Raw genomic sequence first — 23,044 nt, 5'->3', positions numbered from 1 at the left:
GAGAAGAATAAGAGGAAGACTTTCAGACGTCAGGCTTATTAAGTGTGGTGCAGTCGATAAAGAGGTGAATGGATGGATGGATGGATGGATGGATGAATGGATGGATGGATGGATGGCGACTTAAAGCCTATTCCTTCATTTCCATTGAAACGTAAGCCACTTCCCTCTTGTTTTAATAAAAGCAACTGTTCTTGAAGCCAATAAGATAAATTGCCTAAAAGTATCTCAAATAAACTTTACAACACATGCAGTTAATCACATAATAATGATAGAGCTAACTTAAATACACAATAAACAAGCCCAGAGTAAAAGCAAATTCTCTGGAGATCCACATTGAAAAATACATAAAGTAAATGAAACTGAAGATAAAGAATAAATAAAATACATAAACTAGATAAAATGCTGGACCTGGCAGGTAGAGAACAGACAAACCAGCAAACACACAAACACATAGTGCTAGGACACAATAAAAAGTTAGAGAGAGGTCAGCAAATCATGTAGGATTCCTGAGTGAAACTATGGAAAAAGGCAGGACAAATTAACAAGCACACACTGATTGACAAAGTAACAGAAATACACAGGAGTGCAGACGCACACAGACATACACACAGACATACACACAGACATACACAGAAACAGGAAAATAACTAACCTAAAACTAAAATATTACTAACAGACAAAACCTTAATACATCTATTACACACCACAGGTTGTTACATCTAAAGGTAAAGTAACCTTTTAGAGTTAGAGTAAGTTATGTTGTTTGTTGAGTATTTGTGAAAATAGACGCCTTTATCTAATGCAGTGTATCTCAAATGGGGGTCCGTGTACCCCTAGGGGTACGCAATGGCAATACAGGGGGTACTTGAGAGAGATAGTGGAAAATAAACAGATAAAGTGTCAGTCTTGGTTCCACACCAGACGTGATGTGACCGGAAATGATAAAAATAAAAACTACAGAAAAAAATCTATTCAGGAGCCACTAATTTAGGGTTTTTCAACCTTGGGGTCGGGACCCTATGTGGGGTCGCCTGGAATTTCTGAAAAATGTAAATATATTTTTGAATTTTTTTAATGATTGTTCTTTTTTTAAAAAAAATCAAAACAAAACACGACCTTAAACAACTGTATTTCTATACTTTCACATTGTGAAATATAAATCTAGTTAAACTAAAATGCAGTAAAAATAAAATATCTGAGCTCAAAAATGACCAAAAACTAATTCTAGAAATAAAATGTCTTTGGGTTCGCCGGAAATTCTTGGTATTAAAATGGCGTCACGATCCAAAGGTTGAGAACCACTGCACTAAATAGTCTCTCTTTATACTTAGTTACAAAATGAGATTCTTTAAAATATGTGTTATCACTCGTTCATTCCATCATTACTCTATACTCTATGAGAGTTTTGAAACAGTTTTCTAAACAAAATGTTGTAGTCGGACAAAGGGGGTACTTGGATTCAGAAATAAGAGAAAAGGGGTACTTGAGCCAAAGACAGATTGAGAATCTAAAGCACTGAGAAACTGTTTTGCTATAGCATTCTGAAAAAAATATTTGAATTAATAACAGTTGAGAGCTCATACCATTTGAGTTTTTCAGCCGTGAGGTTTTTCTTGTTGCCCGTCCCATCCTGTTGCAGGGCCTTTTCCAGAGACAACGGTGTGTTACGGATCTTAAGGGACATCACTAATGTATCCTGACTGGCAGGCAACGTCTCCTCATCACCTCCCTGTTGGCCCAGGTGCTGCTTTGCATAGTCAAAACCCTGGACCGGCTGATGGAGAGATGGGGGGAAAAGAGATAGAGTTACTTCTAAGAAGGTAGTTTTCTGCACCAATTACACACATTAGGCTTACAAAACTGACAGAATGTCCAGAGGGGTTACATTAGAACCATGAGGAGGGGAAGAACTGCAAAAATGTCAGGTAATGGAAACCTTTGTGCACTCACCTTTCCTTTGTTTGATTCAAAACATGTGGCAATGCTTTTTTTTTTTTAGACATTGCCACATATGACTAAAGTTTAGACTATAATAGATGGCAGCAAACCCCTGCTATGTATCACAATAACAAATAATGGGGGGAAAAAATAGTGCTTTGTCAGCATCCTTTATTTTACAAATTCATTAAGAAGCAACGCTGCCTCATGGGCCAAAGAGCTAACAGCAAAGTCTTTACAAAACAGTTATTAAGGACGTTTTTGACTATTCTAAGGAAATAAAAAAAACTGCACGATTTATGGAACTCATTATATTCAATACAGTCTCAAAAACATATAAATGTAAAAGGAAGTTGAACATAGAACATTGTTGTAAATGTGAGATAACAGTGAGCATGTTTAGAACAAGAGCAAGCTTTTCTCAGACATTCTCATTTACAGTATCTGGATCAGTGATTTTGATCATGGTACCTTGATCATTTACACTGTAAAGGCTTGAAATAAACTTATTTCCCCATTAATAATGACACAGTAGGTGCAAATGTATGAGCACCTCATTCTTCCGAAAAACCACGATAAAAGGCGCAATCCGGCTCCGATTGGGATGAAACTTAGTGGGGAAATAGAAAAACCAACCTGACATAAATGAGTCAAATCCTATAATGATTAGTTAATGACAAACACAGGTATTCATTTTTAAAATTTCGCCAAAGATAAGCGATAAAGATCAAAACTTATCCAGAATCAGTATTTTGAACCATACCCTCCAATATTTATTAAAATCTTCCAATGGTATAAGGTCTATCTTTGGTTAGTAGTACTTTCTACGTAATCCTGCAAACAGACGAACAAATAAATAAATAAATAAATAAACACAAGTGAAAATATTAAAAAGGTAAAAAAAAAAAAGCGAGACTTAAAGTGTAGAAAAACACACACACACACAAACGCACACACACCTACAAAGATATACACTGAAATATTAAGGACTACTTTCAGCTAAGTGCCATAAATTCACACACACATCACTGCTTCAAGGAAGGTGGAAAATCAATGTGTGATACTTCCATGAACATTCATCACCTCTCTGCCGACAGCACGCACACACACACACACACACACACACACACACACACACACACACACACACACACACACACACACACACACACACCCACACACACACACACACACACACACACCCACACACACACACACACACACACACACACACACACACACACACACACACACACACACACACACACACACACAGTAGAGGTCTTCATTGAATCCAGTTGCTTCAAATACTTACTGCAACTAGTTCTGAAACTACTAGGAACGTGTGATGAAAAGAACTGCTTTGCAGGCTTTAAGGACTGCAGAGGAAGTGGCATAAGAGCCTCATTTAAATTTCAAAGCACACTATCTTTGAACATTTTAGATTTTTTTTTTTCCCCGAGTTTTTTTTCCACAAATGTTTAAAAAGAATTTACTACTTTGTAACTTGGTAATTTTCCACATCTGAGATGGTAGGTGTGGCTCTAACATGATCAGGGTTTATCACACCATCAGTGCTGGCTGTGCATTTCTTTAAAATTTAATATAGCTTGCTTTTCTGACTCATAAAACTCCAATAATAAAGCGGTGGTGACGCTTTTTAATCAGCCATCCATAAAGTCGGACCAAATCTAATAAAGCATCATTAATCAGCTTGGCGGGAAAAATAATTTGGAACGAAACATTGTCTCGTGTAACCGTAAGGAAAACAGTGTTCGGAGTTAATGCAGACACAATTTGTGCAAGCTTTTGAATCATTGTTTTTCATTAGATTTTCTTTTGAGGCGAAAGCAAAGCAAGCCTTCCATCTGAGACCGTCGTAATGTTAAAGGATTTTCATTCAGAAGTACATTCTATCCCTGGTTTTTCTCGGCACAGCAGGGCTAACTGAATAATATTACAGGTGCTGTCAGCACAGCATCTTGTCTAAATCTCACTGTTGGCACAATAAGTCTTCAAATGAAAGCACAGATCAGCGATGATACAGGATACAGAAAGGCGGATACCTGATGATAATAGCCCACGTCTCGCCGGTACGCCATCTGAAAACAATCAAAAAAAAAAAGGTGAGGTGTGTGTGAAAGGTTTGGGTTCAACATCACCACCAATTCTCCTGCATAAAGTGCAATAAAACCCATGCACAGTAACACGGAGAAATAAAAGATAACACACAAATGTGTTATCTGAATGCAATAAATCCCCCACACATCACCACACTCTGTATTATCATCCGTCACTGACACGCACAACACAATCTGCAATCTAAACTCACAAATATGCTGTTTACAAGGAAAGCAGCACATTCTCTAAATTACGAGCAAATTACTGAGGCACGGCTGATATATTAGCTTCACATTAGCATCTCAGACGCATTTGTAAAACAAGAGATACCTTCACTCTGGGATTAAGGTTGCCGATGGCATCAGCTTTAAAGTCATTCTTATTCCTCCTGCACAGCACAGCTGTGATAATGATGATGATGAGCGTTACAGCAGAGATCGGGGCCAAAACTGCAGCAAGTATCCAGAGGTTATTAGAAGGGTTTTTGACAACCGCTGAAAAAGAATGAGAGATAATCTGCTTTTAGCATCACTTTAGGACACAAAGGGAAACATGAATACCAAACTACACCTGCACACTCACGCTGCCTTTAATGATTAAAAAAAACAACTTTTCTTCAATTGATGAAACAGAGTCAAAAGAAACGTTACTAAAGAACATTAACAGTGCACACGATTCAATGCAAGCCACAAAATATCTTTATTCAATCAACCTCAATACGTATCCCTTGATTCTATTTTCTTTTTGAATTATCAAAGCAAACCTTGTGCTGTCCAGCTAATGCTATCATTTATTCAATGCTTCTCACATTGATTCCTTTTTGCATCCTCAGCTTAGGCTCTCAAAATAATTACAGTTTGCTCATATAACAGACTAAATGTATTTAAAGTTTGCAGATTTTGTATGGACAAAACAAATGAAAGTTTTTAGGTACATATACTGACCATTGCTGTCTAGTCTTAATGGGAGAACAACACAGAAAGATATTTATAATAAATAAATGATACAACACTTAATGTATTTAATAATCACCAAAGTGATTGATCTTATGTCAAGTCTTTATTCCTATATTTATTTTTATCTGATTTTATCTTCTTATTTGCTTACCTTGTTTTATTAATAAAAAGTTAATTAAATACATATTCTATATTTATTATTATTATTATTATTATTATTATTATTATTATTATTATTTTAGTGTTATTTATTATTTCTACACAGATTATGCAATTATTTAACCTGTATTATATGAAATAAAACTGGAAAATCTAAATAATCCTCTCTCTAGCTGGGTTTCCATTACAAATTTTTTTCGCAAAATTAAAGCGATATTTCTAAATGTTGACAAAGTATAATTGTGCTTTGAACGTGTTTGCATTGAAGGTTGTTTTGAGCAGGAGCCTCGCAACGTAACTCAGTCCGCATTCCTTTGTTGTTTCACGTCTAATGTGGCAGTAATCATTGTTAAGTTCTTTCTCGTAAAGAAGTGGTCATGTGACGAGGTGCGGAAAAAAGTGTTTCCATAGCGCTTTTGCGACACATTTCAATATCAAAACATCTGAAATTCCTCCTCGTGAAAGCGTAAAAACCTTTTTGCGATATTTGAGTGTTTTTTCCAATGCCAGTTTTTATTGCACTATTTGTGCATTTCCAAGGGTAATGGAAACACAGCTTGTGACCACATTCAGATGGTTCCCTGATTAAAAGTCAATTGTGAATTTTCAGAATCAGGACTGTAACTGTAACTGTAGCAGAAGAACACCAAACTGTAGTATTATGTTAAAAGCAAATGTGCTCACGTTCTGCTTGCAGTTGAACAAAGTATCCGAGGGTCAGCGCCATAGTCTGAGAGTCGACTGTATTTAGGACCTTAGCAGCTGACGACCCGGACAAAGGGATCCCGTTCTGTTGGACGTAGTAGGTCATCTCTGCTGGATTCTTCAACCCCGACACTCGACGGATGTTCACCATCTGATGGATGAGAGAGGAGGTGGGAATTGTGTCTGTGGCCTACACTGAACTTAATATCAGGGTTGGGGTCAATTATAATTGTAATTGCATAATTGATAATTAAATACAATCATGGCGTTTTTATAATCAATCAATCAATCAATCTTTATTTGTATATGTATATATATTTTTATAACTGTAATTGTGAGTTTAAAAATCTGTTGCTGTCATAATCATAATCAAATTGTAATTGTTATGAAAATTTAACAAAAATTGTCAATTTCTATTCAACCCAAAAGTGCGGAACCATTTTATAGTTCTACGTACAGTTCTACATCACTGTAGTTAACAATTATTAAAATGTTACATATCTAGCTTTCCCACATTTTACAATTTAAAAAAAATAAATAAATTGAGGGGAATACTGACACAAAAAAGGCTCAGACGTCCACACCAAAAATGTTTAAATCTATATTTTCATTGATTAGGAAGCCTAACAAGGTAACCAATAGATAGGAAAGAAATTAGATTAGATCACAACAGATGCTAACAGAAAGCTAACACAAGATGAAGTTTAACTTTAAGTAGGTTATTTATTTTAGGCTCAGTAATGTGATTAATTGTAATTGAACTTTAGTAATTGAGAATGTCAGCATAATTGTAAGTGATTTTCTGAGGATAAAAAAATAATTGTAATTTAATTGTTATTGGACAAAAGGCTGGTTACTGTAATCGTAATTGAATTGTAATTGAACATGGGCTGAAAAATGTAACTGATCCCAACCCTGCTTAATATTGACAGACCAATTTAATGTGTTGACTTTAACTGAAATTTATTGAACTGAAGTGAGTTAAATTGAAATGACACGCTTCATTAAGAAGTTCTTTGTTTATAATCAGTAAATGTAAAGCATTGCATGTACAGTTAATAACTGGGGTCTCCTAGGATGAAAGCTGAACAACCACCAACCACAGGCTAACCACAAGTAAGAACACCTCTAAGTGCGCTAGGATTACCAAATTATCACAATTTGACTCCTGCCCTGGATTCTTTGACCAGGAAGGACTTGACAGCACAAAAATAAATTGAGTTGCACTCGTCTTTGGAAGGTGTTTCCCACCTGGACCGTGTAGAGACCGACAGTCGTGGCTCGTTTGAAACGGGTTCCCTGCTGACCCGCCAATAGAAACAGCTCTGCAAGCCTCTGCTCCATTAGACTGGCAAAGCTCTGGTACTGTCCCTCTAGGCTAACGTTGTCCACATCCTGGATCACTGGAAAAGTGGTACAAAATACAGAAAATTAGACAGATGTAAGGAAGAACAAAATGCAGCAAATGGAGAAGATATTAATCCTGAATCAATTAGCCTATAAATCCTAAGCATTAATGTAATAATTTTAAGGTAAATGATAAAGGAACATAAAGAGACAACTCCGCAGCCAATAGTTGTTGTCACTTCCTTAAAAACATTCACACACACTAACACGCCTATGTTGACATTAGAAGTATAAAGAGTACTGATATATTCTACTCAAGTAGAAGTACTGTTACTTGATTGAAATTGTACTCAAATACAAGTAGAAGTAAGTCATACATAAAATACTGAAGTACAAGTAAAAAGTAGCTCAATTAAAGAGTACTCAAAGAAAAAGTTACTAGTTACTTTCACCCCCCATGTTTATCTTTGGTAATAAATCTTGCCACGGTTCCCTTGCATACAGTAAACATCTCACGTATAAACTTGAAAAAGGAAAAGATTAAATTTTAATTGATTTTACACAAAGGCATCTGTATAAAATAATAACACCAATGAATTCAATTCAAAATAAAAAAAAAAGTATTCCCAGGCTCTGAGTATAGTGACATTCATCAACTCTAAAACTCATGACGTTTAATCTGCTGGTCGGCTATGATGTGACACATTTGATTGTTGTCCGGCTGTTGAATTTTATAGTTTCACAATGACCGTTGATCAATTTAAAACAAATATAAATAATAATTTACTGTGTAACGATTGGGTGTAGAAATGTAATGAATGACTTCACTTATTTTTAAATGTACAAGTAAAATTACTGATTAACAAATATACTCAAAAAAAAGTAAAAGTACCCATAAAAGCAACTCAATTACAGTAACATTTGTACTTGTAATCTGTTAGTTTCACCTCTGGTTGACAGCCATTTGGTTTTCAGTATGCTTTGGCACATGTATAGATAAAGGCATGGAGTAATACAACAATTATTTCACTCAAAGATGACAAGGTTTACAGTTGTTTTTCCCTGCTTTAAAACACTTTTAAAGTCTGTCTTAATCGAGCCACAAAAAAAAATGGGTTTATGCTTGATCCTCAACATCAATAACAATGCTTGTCTACCATGTAACCCTGTGTAAATCCTATTACAGGCTGCCCTTGAACTGACTTGGCATTTCATTGCAGTAAGTGCAGGGTTAAAGTTGTGCAGTCTAATCTTGAGGAGCCGTGTAGTGTATTACACAGGGTAGCAGTGTGTGTGTGTGTGTGTGTGTGTGTGTGTGTGCCATCACGCAGCAGGATATATCCCGTTTCTGCATAGCTTTTGTAGTCATTCATAAAGCTCACAGAGTCATTTGTAGACTTCAGTACAATCTATCATTCCTGTGCAAGAGGAATATTAAAAGGAAACAGACAAACATCTGTGCAAACTGATTTCAATTTGTTGTAGTCATATACACACTGTTCTTGTGTGTTTGTTTTTCTCCTTCTTTCATTTTCCAAAGTTTAATACATTTGATTTCACTTCCTGTGATACAAAATGATCAATGCATAACATAAAAGAACAGTAGCATTACCTGTGAGAACCCAGAGATCTCTTGTCGCAATAGATGTGTTTAAATTGTGATACTCCAGTGCTGCAAAAAGAAGAGGAAAAGAACACGTGAATGAAAATGTGAATAAACAAGCCATACATCTCTGGAAATGTACTGTGGTATATCAGGCACATCGATGTCAGCGGCTACGAAGAGGTGTTACTCATAAATCAGACTTGTTTTTCCAGCACAGTATTTGTCTTTTTTTAAGGACGTACAGACTGCAATATCTCAACCTTGTCGACGTCTCTCTTCTATCTCATTTTTTTGTTTGGTGTTTCCTCAAAATTCATCAGTCGTGTTTGGTCACAAAATATATGTTGACTCTTTATTTTACCATACTCAGTGGTTTCCATCGTATCAGAATAACATTGACAGGATTCTAACACTTGGCCTCCAGTGTTTTTGAGAACATGACTGTGACATCCAAAGAGTTTGTGAATAATAGATCTAAAACATTTGCTATATAAACAAAAAACCTATTTCTCACAAATTTTGTTCATTCATCAACAGATTACACTGTACTTACATTGGGATGCTGTTACCACTAAAGTCACAAGCTCAAACCCCAACAATGTTCTTTTTTCTGTTCTTTCTTTGCTTCACTTGGTTGTTTTAGCTCATTATTAAGACAGTATTTTGATTATCTATTTAGATTATTCTATTTTTTTCCCATCAGGACATTGTATGAAAAGCCCCCATTCGAAAACCAATAGCACATTCCGCAAACTTTACCTTGGAAATTCTTAGGTCAATTCAGCACCTCATAGTCTTTATTTATTTTTATTTGTTTGTGCAGTCAGTTCCCCAAGATGAAAACCATTTACGTTAAAAAGCAGCTCTCTACGCTGCCTTTGGACGTAACCGCGCTATGCTAAATGTTATACGTAAGTTCACAGTGTATTAGTGAATTGATAGAGCGTGACCGCTGCTGCTACGTTCTCTAGCTAGTGGGCGGGATAACACTCCAGGAAGGATGACAGCGCTAGAGACGATAAAGAAACTTTATTTTGAGGAAAATGACAGCTTTTAAAAGATGGGAGACCAACACCTGAGCTACCAGACCTTCAGCAAAGGTAAGGTCAGAAAATTGTACTTTCCACAGTAGAAGGTAGGATTGGCTTTGTGGATGCACCTCACTGAGGCTCTTCCGAGTTGTTGTTGTTGTCATTTTCTCCATGTTTCTGTGTTTCCAACACAAACAACGGATGTGCTGCCATGTCATGAGATATATCTTGTTGGGAGAGTATGGAGGCTATATTAAAAAATTGTTCATGTATCTTTAATGGTGTTTATGACGTTGATTTTGTTAGATGGCTAAATAATTGTTCATGTGGATCTTGTTGGGTTTTTTCTTTCTTATTATGAATTTTACATTTTGATTAGCGCATTGAGATGACTTTGTTGTAAATTGTGCTATTCAAATAAAGTTGAATTGAATTGAATTAACACTTGTCAGCAGAAACATATGGAATTGTCATTGGTGTTGTAATTGGTGGTCTTGATTTGCAACGCCCTGGTTACCCAACCCTAGTGCTCACGGCAGGTCACTGATACTGAAGAATGACAGAGGATGATGATGATGATGATTAGGAGGGCAAGAGGAACGGGGAGGAAGATGTTTCCACAGGTTTATAAAAGAGCTGCAAGGCTGTCAACAAATGGAGAATAACAGCTTTATGTTTTATTTGACAATGTTTGAAGGGATATCAAACATATTTGTCATGAAATAAGGGATTTTTTTCATAATTCCTTAAAAAAATCTGTATTGAAATTCAGACTGTGTTTGTAGATTGTCATTAATAGTTGTAACCTACTTAGATTTTATAGGGGGAGCAGAGGTGGGGTGAAAAAGCTGACGTCCAGCCTCCATTAATGCCAAAGGAGTGCTGTACACATGCACCTTATCGTGGGCAGGGATCCCAGCCTTTTCTGCCAGGCTAGAGCCCATGCATGGCAGCAAGGGAATCCCCCGCTGTAAAATATTTACCACAATAATTGCCTTTGAGGTAATTATCCAGCCACTACAGGCATGTGCTCTCGTTTCCTCTGAGCAGTGTAAAATAGCAAACTGTGAAGCGACAAAAACCTACAACAAAATTAGTAGAGGGCCTTTTAATGATCCTACCTACAGTCACACTTTGTTTAGCTTAATGTCAATTTTGGCCCACTTAGATTTAGAGTTCCCTTCTTTAGATTAGGTTAGCCTGTTTCTGCCTCTGGGTAACTCTAACACAGTGATATTAAAACTAATGCTGACTACTAAAACACTGCATCACTAATTCTACAATAGATGCCTCCTCAGCTACTCATGCTTTTGTTTTTATGAGCAAACCAACTCAGAACACGGAGCGCTCCGTGATAGAGTAGAAGACGTGATTAGACAAGCTCTGAATGTTCTACTGTATCAGATACAGCCAGTATTCCATGGCTGCTTAGTTTATTGAAAAAGACTCAAAATAATAATTTGTCATTGGTAACTACAGCAACAATAGGTTTACTAGAGCAGGGTTAGAGTTGAATTATCCAACATAAAGATTTTATACTAATATTTTGTACTCTTAGGTGTTTTTCAGCACTTTTAGACAGAGTGTTGTGAGTGTAGGATTGGGCATTTAAAACTTTCCATCAAAATACCTAAATAAATATGAAAAGCATGCATCAGAACTATGAACTTAAGTGTCACATGTGCAGGTTAAAATTCCATCATCCCTCTGTCAGGGTTGGGGTTAATTACATATTTCAGTTACAATTACGTCTTCAATTATCGATGTTCAATTACAAATCAATTACAATTACAGTGACCAGTATTTTATATTTATTTATAACCTCAGAAAGTCAATTACAATTACGTTTTGTATTACTAAACAGCTGTAAAATACACTAAAAACAAATATCTATCATCTAATTTCATTCGTATCTATTGGTTTCCATGTTAGGCTTCATAATCAATAAAAATATGGGTTTTTTATATTTATGGTGTGGACAGTTGAGCCTTTTTTGTGTCACTATACCCCTAGATTTAAATTTTTATAAAATAGTAAAATGTGGGAAAGCTTGATATGAAACATATTATATTAATTGTTAACTACATATGTGTAGAACTGTATATAGAACTGTAACATGGTTCCCCATTTTTGCATTAAAATATAATTTAAATTTCTATAGAATTTTCATGGCAATTACAATTAAAAAGTAAATTATCTGAACACAATTACGATTCCTACAGCAACACATTTTTCCAACGACAATTACTGTTTGAATTACATCATAATTGTAATTAATTATCAACTATGCAATTACAATTACAATTTTGACCACAACCCTGCCCTCTGTATTGGTAATGGTCTTCTGATGTGTAAAGTGAATGAACTAATATGAGATATGAGTATAATAAAAGATAAATAACTGATTAATGTTTGATTATTATTCATATTATTATAAATCAATTTTATATAGTGCTTTTCTGGGTACTCAAAGTCACTTTACCATGAAGGGAGCAGTGTTGGGGTATGGTGCCTTGCTCAAGGGCACCTCAGCAGTGCTCGAGAAGTGCCCTGGCACCTCTCCAGGTACCAGAACAACTTCTGGTTTTTTTTTGGTCCGCACCGGGACTTGAACCAGCGACCCTCCGGTTCCCAACCTATGTTCCTCTGGACTGAGTCACTGCCACCCAAATATAATAATATTATTGATTATGGAAATGAACCACAAATGTGAAATGTATTACAAAAGTATGATGTATGGATGGATGGACAGACGGACGGGAACCTTCAGTGATAAGTGGCTAAAATATTGTCTTGATATTTTTCTTTTTAAACTGCAGAGAAAGCTGAAATCCTCCATTTGCTCACATGTATGTCGAATTTACTTTGAATGCGGTCAAGCAACGCAATGCATAAGGGATCAGCAAACTAGCATCATGATAATGGCTCTTTATTAAACATCAGCATCAACCGAAGCGTCCCTATTCTGGGTCGTTACCTAGGGAACATAATGCACACTGGGACTTTACTGGGATGCTTGTTGAGGCTCCTGCTGATGCCCTGTCTCTGTTTATTTGTTTTGTTTCCTTCCAATTTTTTTCCCTGAGCATGTTGCTAATACACTGGCTGCCTGTCCTGGGTGTACCCCCGCCCAGCGCCCAATGAGAGCCGGAAATTGGCACCGGCAGACCCCCGCGACCCTGATAAAACGGGAATTAGCGGGTTTGAAGATGGATGGATGGATGATGCTAATACAGATGGAGAGCCTACTAAAAGTAGGCTGGAGATAAAAGCCACGGATGAGCCGAGACTGTTCATCAACTACTCTTATGGGACTCATTTACAACATTTAAAAAGCAGCTGCGCTCATTTGAGAAACAGGCCAGTCACAAACAGCCAATTACCTGAAACCCTGGACGTCAAAACATTGAAGAATTGTATCACAGTGTGGTTGAACCTCCAACGTGAACACCAATAGGGCAAAAAACTAAAATAAAAACTAAAAAAACCCGAATAGAAAATCAAATCATACATAAATCTGCAACTTACGCTCAGCAACAATAAGTGGCGGATAGAAGAGGAAGTATCCCACCAGCTCAGCTGAAAGATGACCAAGGAGGTTTGAGGCAGTGGTCCCATTAAGGAAGATAGTCCCATTTCTCACAGTGTAAACCAGAGTCACAGCGGGAGAGCCTGTTGCCTTAGAAACACTCAGCATCTAGGAACAAACAGAGTAAAATATGAAAAAGCAGCAGCCGCAGAAAAACTGTGACCTTTTATCAGGTCGATAAAGAAAAGTCAAAAAGAAAAAAAATAAATTAAAACTTCCATTGTTTGGAATCAGTGGGTGTCAAATTTAGGAGGCCAACCAACAAAGTAATAGGCAGCATCAATGTTTTTTATCATTCATACAAAAATTAGCTTAAAGACAGGACGCGTTTCACTGTGGCAGCTCCTTCAAATTAATACAAACATCACTCATTTGTATTTCAAAAGGAACTTTAATGGGATAATGAAGTAGGCACAGCAGAGGCTATTTGCTTAAACTCCACATATTGTGTAAACCCAAATAACCTACCAGAACTGAAACAAAATAAGGCAATCGATTGCCTCTATTATTTTAAGTTGATAAACTTAAAAGTAAACATTTTAGAGAACTTAAAAGGTTGGATGACTGACTGCTTGTACTTTTTGATAACAGGTAAATGAAAGTGCTATATGAATAAAGTTTATCTTTAAATAATCTATCAATTTATCATTCTTAGCATGTAATTACTTAACTCTATTAAGCTCTGTTTTTAAGATATGCTGACTTATAAACAAATATAGTTCAATTTACTAAAACATTCTTAGTTAAAGTCACCTGACAAAGGAAGAACATGTTACACCATCTTGACATAATTGAGTTAGTAGAACTTTTTCTAGAACATTGAGTATAAACTACTTAATCTATTTAATTACTTTGAACGTTTAGGTTTACAGTGCAGCTGTTTGATGATGCTAAAGCACATTTAGCCCATGGTGATTGTGACCAATAATGGAAAACATGAGTTGTCATTGACACAATAACATTACACTATCCAAGTTTGAAATGACAAAGCATCTTTGATGGACTGTACATTAGAACCAGTACCTGTACAAAGAGCCGACTCGTAGCTTTGAAGACTTTGATCTCCGCTTCAGAGAACACTTTTTCAAGTCTTTGTTCCATCATTTGAGAAAAACGACACGACCGCGGGTCGTCAGCTGCTCCTACAAATTGCAGCACTGCAACAAAACAAAAAAAAGCATACGTTACACTAAAATGGAACTAATATTCATATTTTTTTCCTGTCCTGTAGCTGAAAATGTATTTAATCTGTTTGTCTATTTCTTTTTCTTTTCTTCCAGTGCACATTCACAGCAGGTAAACGTAACTGTGAGCCCCCAAGGCTGGTTTCTGACTTATTGTTTGTTGTCATCCTGACTGAGCACACGCTGACCTGTTTTCAGCTGGAAGCCGGTGGCTGGGCTAGTTCTCCATAGAGCAATTGGAAGAGGCAGTGCTGTTACCATGGGGAGGTACTGCCGCAGGTCGGCAATCAGCCTGTCACGGCCATAGGAGGCCAAGCCTTCCAGCACTACAGACGGAGGGTAAACTGTGTCTCCTCCAGTCACATGATAAACCACCGTCATGTTGGGAGAACCAAATACACTCTCCACCTGCAAGAGTCACACAGAGAGCAAAATAGTAACCGTAAGTGTTTGATGGAAAACGTAATAGGCACAAAGATTTAGTTCCCTGTGCAAAGGAGGTAATATCTTCATATGCGTTTATTTATTTCAGATCCAGGCTGTGCATTAAGTCTGGATTGTTTTTCAACCAAATAGCAGTGTCCATACATATGAAGCTACTGTATCGTTATTAAAGTGGATATACATTTCTTTCAAGCCTTTAAAGTATGAATTGGTACCAGAAACAGGATCACTGATCCAGATAACTGCCAATATGAGGAAGTAGGAGACTACTGACAAAGGTGAAGTACTCATGTTACTATAATTGAGTTGCTTTTGTGGCTACTTGTACTATTTTGAGTATATTTCTACACCAGTATTTTTTTTGTTTTAAAAGAAGTAAAGCAGTTCATTACATTTCTACATGCAATCGTTACTGAGCAAATTATTATTATTTTGTTTTATAATGATCGACAAACATTGTGAAATGACAATAAATGAAATGACCAGACAACAATCAGATGCATCACATCATAGCCGACCAATCAGATTAAAACGTAATGCACAGCGCCAAAAAAAAGCACTGAATGGAAGTTATTTTCTCAGTTTTAGAATTCATAAATGTAGCTATACTTAGAGCTTGATCATTTCATTTATTTACCACAAATGCATCCGTATAAAATAAAGTTCCAACTGTGCAAGGTTTCATCTCTTCCTTTTAAAGTTTCTACATGAGATCTTTATTTACTGTATGCAAAGAAACCGTGGCAATATTTATTACCAAAAATAAACATGGGGATGAAACTAACTAGAAACTTTGAGTACTATTTAATTGAGCCACTTTTTACTTGTACTTGAGTATTTTATATATGACTTACTTGTACTTGTACTTGAGTACAATTTCAATCAAGTAACAGTACTTCTACTTGAGTAGGATATATCAGTACTCTTTATACCAATAACTCTTGTTTCATTGCCAACATAGCGCTTTTCTCACCACCCTAAATGCCAAAATGCTTTACATAACCAGCCACATTCAACCAAATACATGATACAGAGCAGCTCTTTTGTGAGTAGGTCAGGCATAGTCTTGGAATTGAACCAGCGACCTCTCGTTTATCAGTTGAGGCAGCAGACCAAGTGAGAACATGCAACATTACACAGAATATACCCAGTGTGCTGTGAATAAGAGAACACAACTCATGCTATACTGTATATTCTACCATTATTCTGCTATCCTGGTCTAAAGCTCACATCAACATTCTTACAAAGTTATTACAACAAGCAGTAAAAATGTCTCTCCTTTACTTGACTACTTTTATTCTATATTAGTGTATGCTCAAAACACTTCAGTAAATGAAATACTATCATTTAATTGTCCTAATAGTCCATCACCGCTTGACTATACGTCCTGTTTTTCTACAATATCTTTAAGGAACGAGTGTTGCTGCCAAATAAATCCTACTGATCCTACTGATAGAGTACAGTAGCCTTTCGTTCATCACTGGCCGTAATGTTATAGTACGGTATTAATGCACCAATAAATACATTTTTGAGTGCAACTTCCTTTTTGGAGGCTTTGTGTGGAGAATGCTGACTCACCGTCATGGCATTCTGGGTCACCTGAATAGAGCAAAGCTGTTACTAATGCCATTAGTCACACCTGCACACCGCCTGCTTGTACGAGGCCAAACATCTGCTGTGAGGAGATAAAGTAAAGACAACTTTCATGTTTATTTTCAGAATATAGTCAAACTGAATAAAGCCAAGTTCTCGAAACACGTCCAAATCTGCTTGGAAAACGTTATTGTGACACTGACGTGCACGAGCCTCGGTCGTCGCTGGTAATTCGCTCGTATCAGAAATAATAACAAGCTACTTTACAAGAGGTTGTATTGTAAGTGACAGACTGCTTTCCAGCCAGTCACTAATGAGAGCACGATGAATGAGAAAATGTGTGATGGGTGAATACAGATATGTGAAGAAGACCATTGGGGACAGAGGAGCTGCCAGAAAGAAAGAGAAGGGAGTAAAGATTAACAACACATGGTGGCGACTATTAAATAGGTAGGTCTGTGAAAAAGAGCCTAGTCTTACTTCTGATCGTAATTTTTACAAATGCAAAAAAATGGTAAGACACAAGGATGGAGGTCAGGTGAAACCCCAGTGATGTCTTGGGAATAAGGAATTGGATGAAACAAGCATATAACATATAACATTCTGTGTTCAAACGACTCAAACTGAATATTTAAGTTCATTTAAGGCTGGGATACACTGTGCGATTTTTTCAATCATCGTACTCAGCTCCAGCTCAAACTGTGCGACTCGTGCAGAGCCTGAATGTGCACAGCTCACAATTCATGTTCTCACACTGAAACGGACCGACACTCTTACATGATCTGACTGCTCACACTGTACGTCCATACACGACACGTCGGGGTCTTGTTTCCGGAAATACAACGTACAAATAAGAAGAAGAAGAAGGAGAAGAAGAAGGAAGGAAGAAGAAGAAGGAGAAGAAGAAGGAAGGAAGAAGAAGAAGGAGAAGAAGAAGGAAGGAAGAAGAAGAAGAAGAAGAAGAAGAAGAAGAAGGAGAAGGAGAAGGAGAAGGAGAAGAAGAAGAAGGAGAAGGAGAAGGAGAAGGAGAAGGAGAAGGAGAAGAAGAAGAAGAAGAAGAAGAAGAAGAAGAAGGAGAAGGAGAAGGAGAAGGAGAAGGAGAAGGAGAAGGAGAAGGAGAAGGAGAAGGAGAAGAAGAAGAAGGAGGAGAAGAAGAAGAAGAAGAAGAAGAAGAAGAAGAAGAAGAAGAAGAAGAAGAAGAACTCTGAAGCGTTGCCATTAAAACAGACGAAGAAGAAGAACCCGGAAGTGGAGAGACACTCGCAAATCTCAGCAAAAAGAGCTTTAAAAAAGAAAAGATGGTGCATGTGATGGATTAGGAGCTGTCTGGACAGACGTAGGTAGTACAGTTCATCAATTTTACAGCGGTTCTACAGTGTTTGCGCATGTGCAGTGTGAGAGTTTAAGGTAAGCCAGTCCATGGCACTGCTTCAACTGTGAGATACCCTCACAAGGAGCTCACAAGGAGTGACTGGATTTCAAACATGTTTGATTTCATTACAACCATACGATTGCTGATCAGGAGTTGGTCGTGAGGCGTTAATCTCTTCTCGTGACCCCATGTATACTACACGATGCATGACACACGATCTAGCAGAGACTCACACGATCCCAAAGAATAGACACAAGAGTCGAAAATCGTCTCAAAATGAGCCAAAGATCAACAGGGTAAGCCTGCCTTTGGTTCGTTTCTTATCAGCTAAAACCATCACACTCTTTACATCCATAAATCATAATTAAAGACAGAAGCAATCTCCCTAGCCAACAGCAAGCTTCCGATTGGACAAGGAAACAGTGTGACTTAAGAAGAAGTCGAGTAATGCAGAAACGGATGAGAGGAGTGCAGTGAAGCGCGACACCTCTAGACTACAGAGAGAAAGAGAGAGAGAGAGAAAGAGAGCTTTGACCTTCACATGTTCACACAGACCACTGGGAGTGTGTATCATTACAAGTACTGTGTGATGTTTGGTGTTTAAACTGACTTTTTGTTGTGTTTCTGTTGACATTCAAAGCTAGATCAGACACTGAACATGAATAACATTATGAAAAGTGTTTCTCATCCACCTTGTTTTTATTAGAGGCCTCTCGAGCAGCGTTGGCGTCAATTATGATTGTAATTGCAAAGTTGGTGATTAATTACAATTATGGTGCAATTAGAATTGTAATTGTAATTTAAAAAGTCTGCTGTCGTAATCGCAACTAAATTGTAATTGAGTTTAGATAATTGACTTTGTAATTGTAATTGCCATGAAAATTCTATACAAATCTAATCTACACATACAGTATGTACTCAACAATTTTTAAAATGGGTTTTATATCAAGCTTTCACATTTTACCACTAATGTGGTAAATTGACTAAAAAAAAGTCTAAGACGCCCACACCAAAAATATTAAAACTTAGAATTTCATTTATTAAGAAGCCTAACAAGGTAGTCAAGAGATAGGAAAGAAATTACATGATAGATGTTTGTTTTTTGTGTATTTTACAGCTGATTTTAGACCTGTTATCATAAGGGACGCTAACAGAAAGCTAACACATGAGGAAGGTTAACTTTTATTAGGTTATTTATTTCAAGCTCAGTAATTGGGATCAATAGTAATTGAACTCAAGTAATTGAAAACATAACTGTAATTGACTTTCTGAAGACAAAAAAAAATAATAAATTTTAATTGTAATTGGAAAAATGCTGAATAAGGATAATTAATGATGTAATTGTAACAGAAAAATGTTATTGACCTCAACTCTGTTCTGGACACTTCTTTGATTCTGGTCTTCATCTTATTTTATGGTGCAGTAAAAATACGTCATAAGTCTTTAGGGACTTATTCGTTAGCCTAATTTCTATATGAGTATTCATTCCCTCTCACATAGCCTACATGAGGGTTATGTGTAAAAACTCTCTTAAACTTCTATATTAAGGGTGTGTGCATGTGTAGTATGTGTTTGTGACTGACAACTTTATTTTGGATTCTGACTGATTTGGGAGACGCTTGTTGTCCTTATATTGCAGACAGCTTGCTACAACTACTCCCTTGATGCTGTTTGAAAGAAAAAATGATACTATCGAACCCGTCACTCTACTGTAAATATGGCCTCAGGGTTAGACTGCCACTGTCAGTGTTTGTTTAAAGTTCTTAAGTGACATTTCAGTATCGCAAAAAAAGGCTACATACTCCTAAAAATATCTTAATATCTTTACTTTTATAACACGTTATGTTTCTGGAGGGTAGTGAAAGGAATCTGAAGAGGGTGCAACTGCATACTGGTGCTCACAAGAAAGCAAATTCAGGGCTGGTTAGGTCAGTAATTAGGTCAATCAATAGCTGCTTTTCCATTACCGTTGGAAATGCGCAAAATCTAAATAGCGCAATAAAAACCAATAATGTAAACACCTGAATTTTTTAAAAAAACACTCAAATATTGCTAAAAAAATTGATATTGAAATGTGTCGCAAAAGTGCTATGGAAACACTTTTTTTCACATGACATGAAGCACCCGGTCACATGACCACTTCTCTCCGAGAAAACGTGACACGGTACATGTAAACAAAAGAGGAAACCGGGACAAATCTTAGCATTATACGTAAAAATCATTACTGCCACATTAAAAGTGAAACAACAAAGAAATACTGAGGGTTATAAGGAGGTTCTGAGCGTCCATCTTCCTGCAGCGAAGTCTTGCGGGATGAGATTTCACGAGAGTTACGAGGCTCCTGCCCAAGACTACCTTCAATGGAAACACGTTCAAAGCACAATTATGCTTTGTCAACATTTAGAAATATCACTTTTATTTTGTGAAAATCTGTAATGGAAACCCAGCAAATAATACATGATAACATGTATAATCTGACATGACAACATGTCAGATTATGTTATGAATCATAACATAATCTAACCGCTAGAGCGGACATGGTCTCGTCTGTGAACGGTCGCATTTACGGACCTTGGAGTCTCTGTTAGCTTACCAATAAACGGGAAGAGATTAATCACCTTTATAATAAGTGTTGACTAAGCCACTGAAAGTGAGGCCCAAGGCCAAGGCAGGCTGACTTAATAATACTGTATCATGTTTTTCTGCAGTCAGTGCCTTCTCCTCGCCCTTCTCTCTCTGCTCTGTTTCAGGTGTCGTGAAGCTGATGATGGCGGTTCCTGATCTGTGGTTCACGGCTCAACTAGTCTGGGACACTCTGATGTTCTATCTCTCTATCCTGTTCTGCTGGTCCTTCTGTCCATTAACCCCAACCAGTCACAGCAGATGGCTGCCACCTCTGAACCTGGTTCTGCTGGAGATTTCTTCCTGTTAAAAGGGAGTTGTTTCTTCCCACTGTTGCCAAATGCTTGTTCGTGTGGATCTTGTTGGGTTTTTTCTTTCTTATTATGAATTTTATATTTTGATGAGCACATTGAAATGACATTGTTGTAAATTGCGCTATACAAATAAAGTTGAATTGAATTGAATTGAGTAACAGCCTGACCTGTGCTTGTGCAGCAGTATCATTCAGGGCTTTTCTGAGACCTTGGCTTAGCCCCCTTCGCAGGTTCTGCCTCTGAATGCTGTCTAGCCTGTTTCTTCTTACATAGATAGAGACAACTAAGAGACAAGAAAAACACCAAATATCAAAGCACATCAGGTAAACAGAAAAAGAGAATTGACAGAAATTGTCTCTGAAATGATCGCTTACCTGTTTTAACCCACAGTCTCTCCGTAATGTTGCATTGTTGTGGTGGAGTCTCTGTGGTGGTTGTGAAGGGAGAGATAAGGATAGTGGTGACCACCTGGGGAGGACTTGTTCTCGGGACCAGAGGCGTGTATGCTCTCCTGCTGGTCTGAGCTTTGATGGTTGTGGTGGTTCTCCGGGCCACAGGCTTAGGTTGAGGAGTGGTCGTGATGGCTGCCTGTGCTGTGACTCTCAACGAAGGCATGGCGGAGCTGGGGTTATAAGTTTTTGTGGTTGAAGCGACACTCGTGGTGGTAAGCTTTGCCGAGGCTTTGGTGGTGTTCTGTCGTGGGGTCAGAGGTGATACCTGAGATGTCCTGTCGGTGGGCCTCGCAGAGAGGGTGGATCGGACTGACTGAGAGGGGTCGGGATCTTTTCCTTTGGAAAAAGTGAGCACAACTGCACTGGGTGTTTCAGCAGCTGAATCATCCAACTCCGCCTCTGCAAAAACAAAGGTCTCAGTCACTACCTCTGAGCTCGGAGGATCTGATGACAGGGTCAGGCTTGCAGGAGGTGATGACAAAGTGGGTTGATGATGTACAAGGTACAAGGTTGGATGAGCAAGCAGTTGATCTGATGAATTTGATGACAAATATGGTAGTGGAATGATGGATTTGAAGCACATAGAGGTCAAGACGATATAGATCATTATTATAATGATGATGATAATAATGATGATAACATTATATCAGCTGGTGAACAGGGTTGAGGTCAATGACATTTTTCTGTTACAATTCTGTTTTTATTCATCCATGTTCAATTAACATTCAAAGATACAAAGCTTGATATTAAACATATTTTAATAATTGTTATTACATATGTGTATTACTGTACATACAACTGTAACATGGTTCCCCAGTATAGTGTTAAATTATAATTGACCATTTTTATAGAATTTTCATGGCAATAAACAATAATCTAAAGTTAATTACAAGTTAATTACAATTACCACAGCAACAGATTTTTTTAATTGCAATTACAATTATGCAATATTTTTAATTAGATATCAATTATGCGATTACAATTCTAATTGACCTCAACCCTGATTACAACTGTTCCGGCATTTCCCGTGAGTTCTCCGATTACACATTTAGATCTCAATATCAAGTCAACTATCTAAATTCAATTACAATTTCATTACGATTACGACAGCAACAGATTGAAAAAAAATACAATTAAAATTATAATTAACCTTAACCCAAGTGGTGGCCATCACCGCTTCAGAATCTGTAGGAAGATGTGGTGTATGTTTTACATTCATGCAGGTGTTAGATCTTTAGTTGAGTAGAGATGGATATTACAATATTTAAAACCAGTGCAGCCACCTTGCTTTTCAATGGCGGGAGTCAAAAACTTGACAGTTTTTTATTCTTAATCAACAGAGGTTTGCCTAATATTTACTAATGACAGATTATGGCCACCATTTAGCTGAAATGGATACAGCAGCTGTTGGTTCCATTGATTTTACTCCATACACTTCTCACACTTGACTGTTATCCAGATTCAGATATTCATTTTATGTGCCATCTGCTAGTGAATTAGACAGTGTCCTATCAGAGCAAAGGGCTTTAGATACTGACATAAAACCCCTGCTCAGAAATTGCTTACGAGCGGTGGTCTGCCAGGTTGTATAATGTAGCCATGAATTATGTG

General features: G+C 37.2%; 1 protein-coding gene across 1 annotated transcript in view; it reads right to left on the bottom strand.

Annotated features, from left to right (window-relative positions):
* Positions 1 to 23,044, bottom strand: part of kiaa1549lb (KIAA1549-like b) — a 93,532-nt gene that overhangs the window by 19,444 nt on the left and 51,044 nt on the right. Inside the window, exons 3-13 of the mRNA XM_028443148.1 lie at positions 21,356 to 21,832; positions 21,149 to 21,264; positions 14,825 to 15,044; positions 14,476 to 14,609; positions 13,392 to 13,560; positions 8,839 to 8,898; positions 7,131 to 7,282; positions 5,859 to 6,030; positions 4,390 to 4,553; positions 4,005 to 4,040; positions 1,584 to 1,774 (exon numbers count right to left, since the gene is read on the bottom strand). Of these exons, the coding sequence (XP_028298949.1) occupies positions 1,584 to 1,774; positions 4,005 to 4,040; positions 4,390 to 4,553; positions 5,859 to 6,030; positions 7,131 to 7,282; positions 8,839 to 8,898; positions 13,392 to 13,560; positions 14,476 to 14,609; positions 14,825 to 15,044; positions 21,149 to 21,264; positions 21,356 to 21,832 (1,891 nt within the window). The remainder of the gene's footprint in view (positions 1 to 1,583; positions 1,775 to 4,004; positions 4,041 to 4,389; positions 4,554 to 5,858; positions 6,031 to 7,130; positions 7,283 to 8,838; positions 8,899 to 13,391; positions 13,561 to 14,475; positions 14,610 to 14,824; positions 15,045 to 21,148; positions 21,265 to 21,355; positions 21,833 to 23,044) is intronic.

The sequence above is a fragment of the Gouania willdenowi genome, chromosome 3 (genome assembly GCF_900634775.1).
Source record: "Gouania willdenowi chromosome 3, fGouWil2.1, whole genome shotgun sequence".
Lineage (NCBI taxonomy): Eukaryota > Metazoa > Chordata > Actinopteri > Blenniiformes > Gobiesocidae > Gouania > Gouania willdenowi.
The sequence above is the reverse complement of the archived record's forward strand: the minus strand, read 5'-3'. Positions and strand labels throughout refer to the sequence as shown.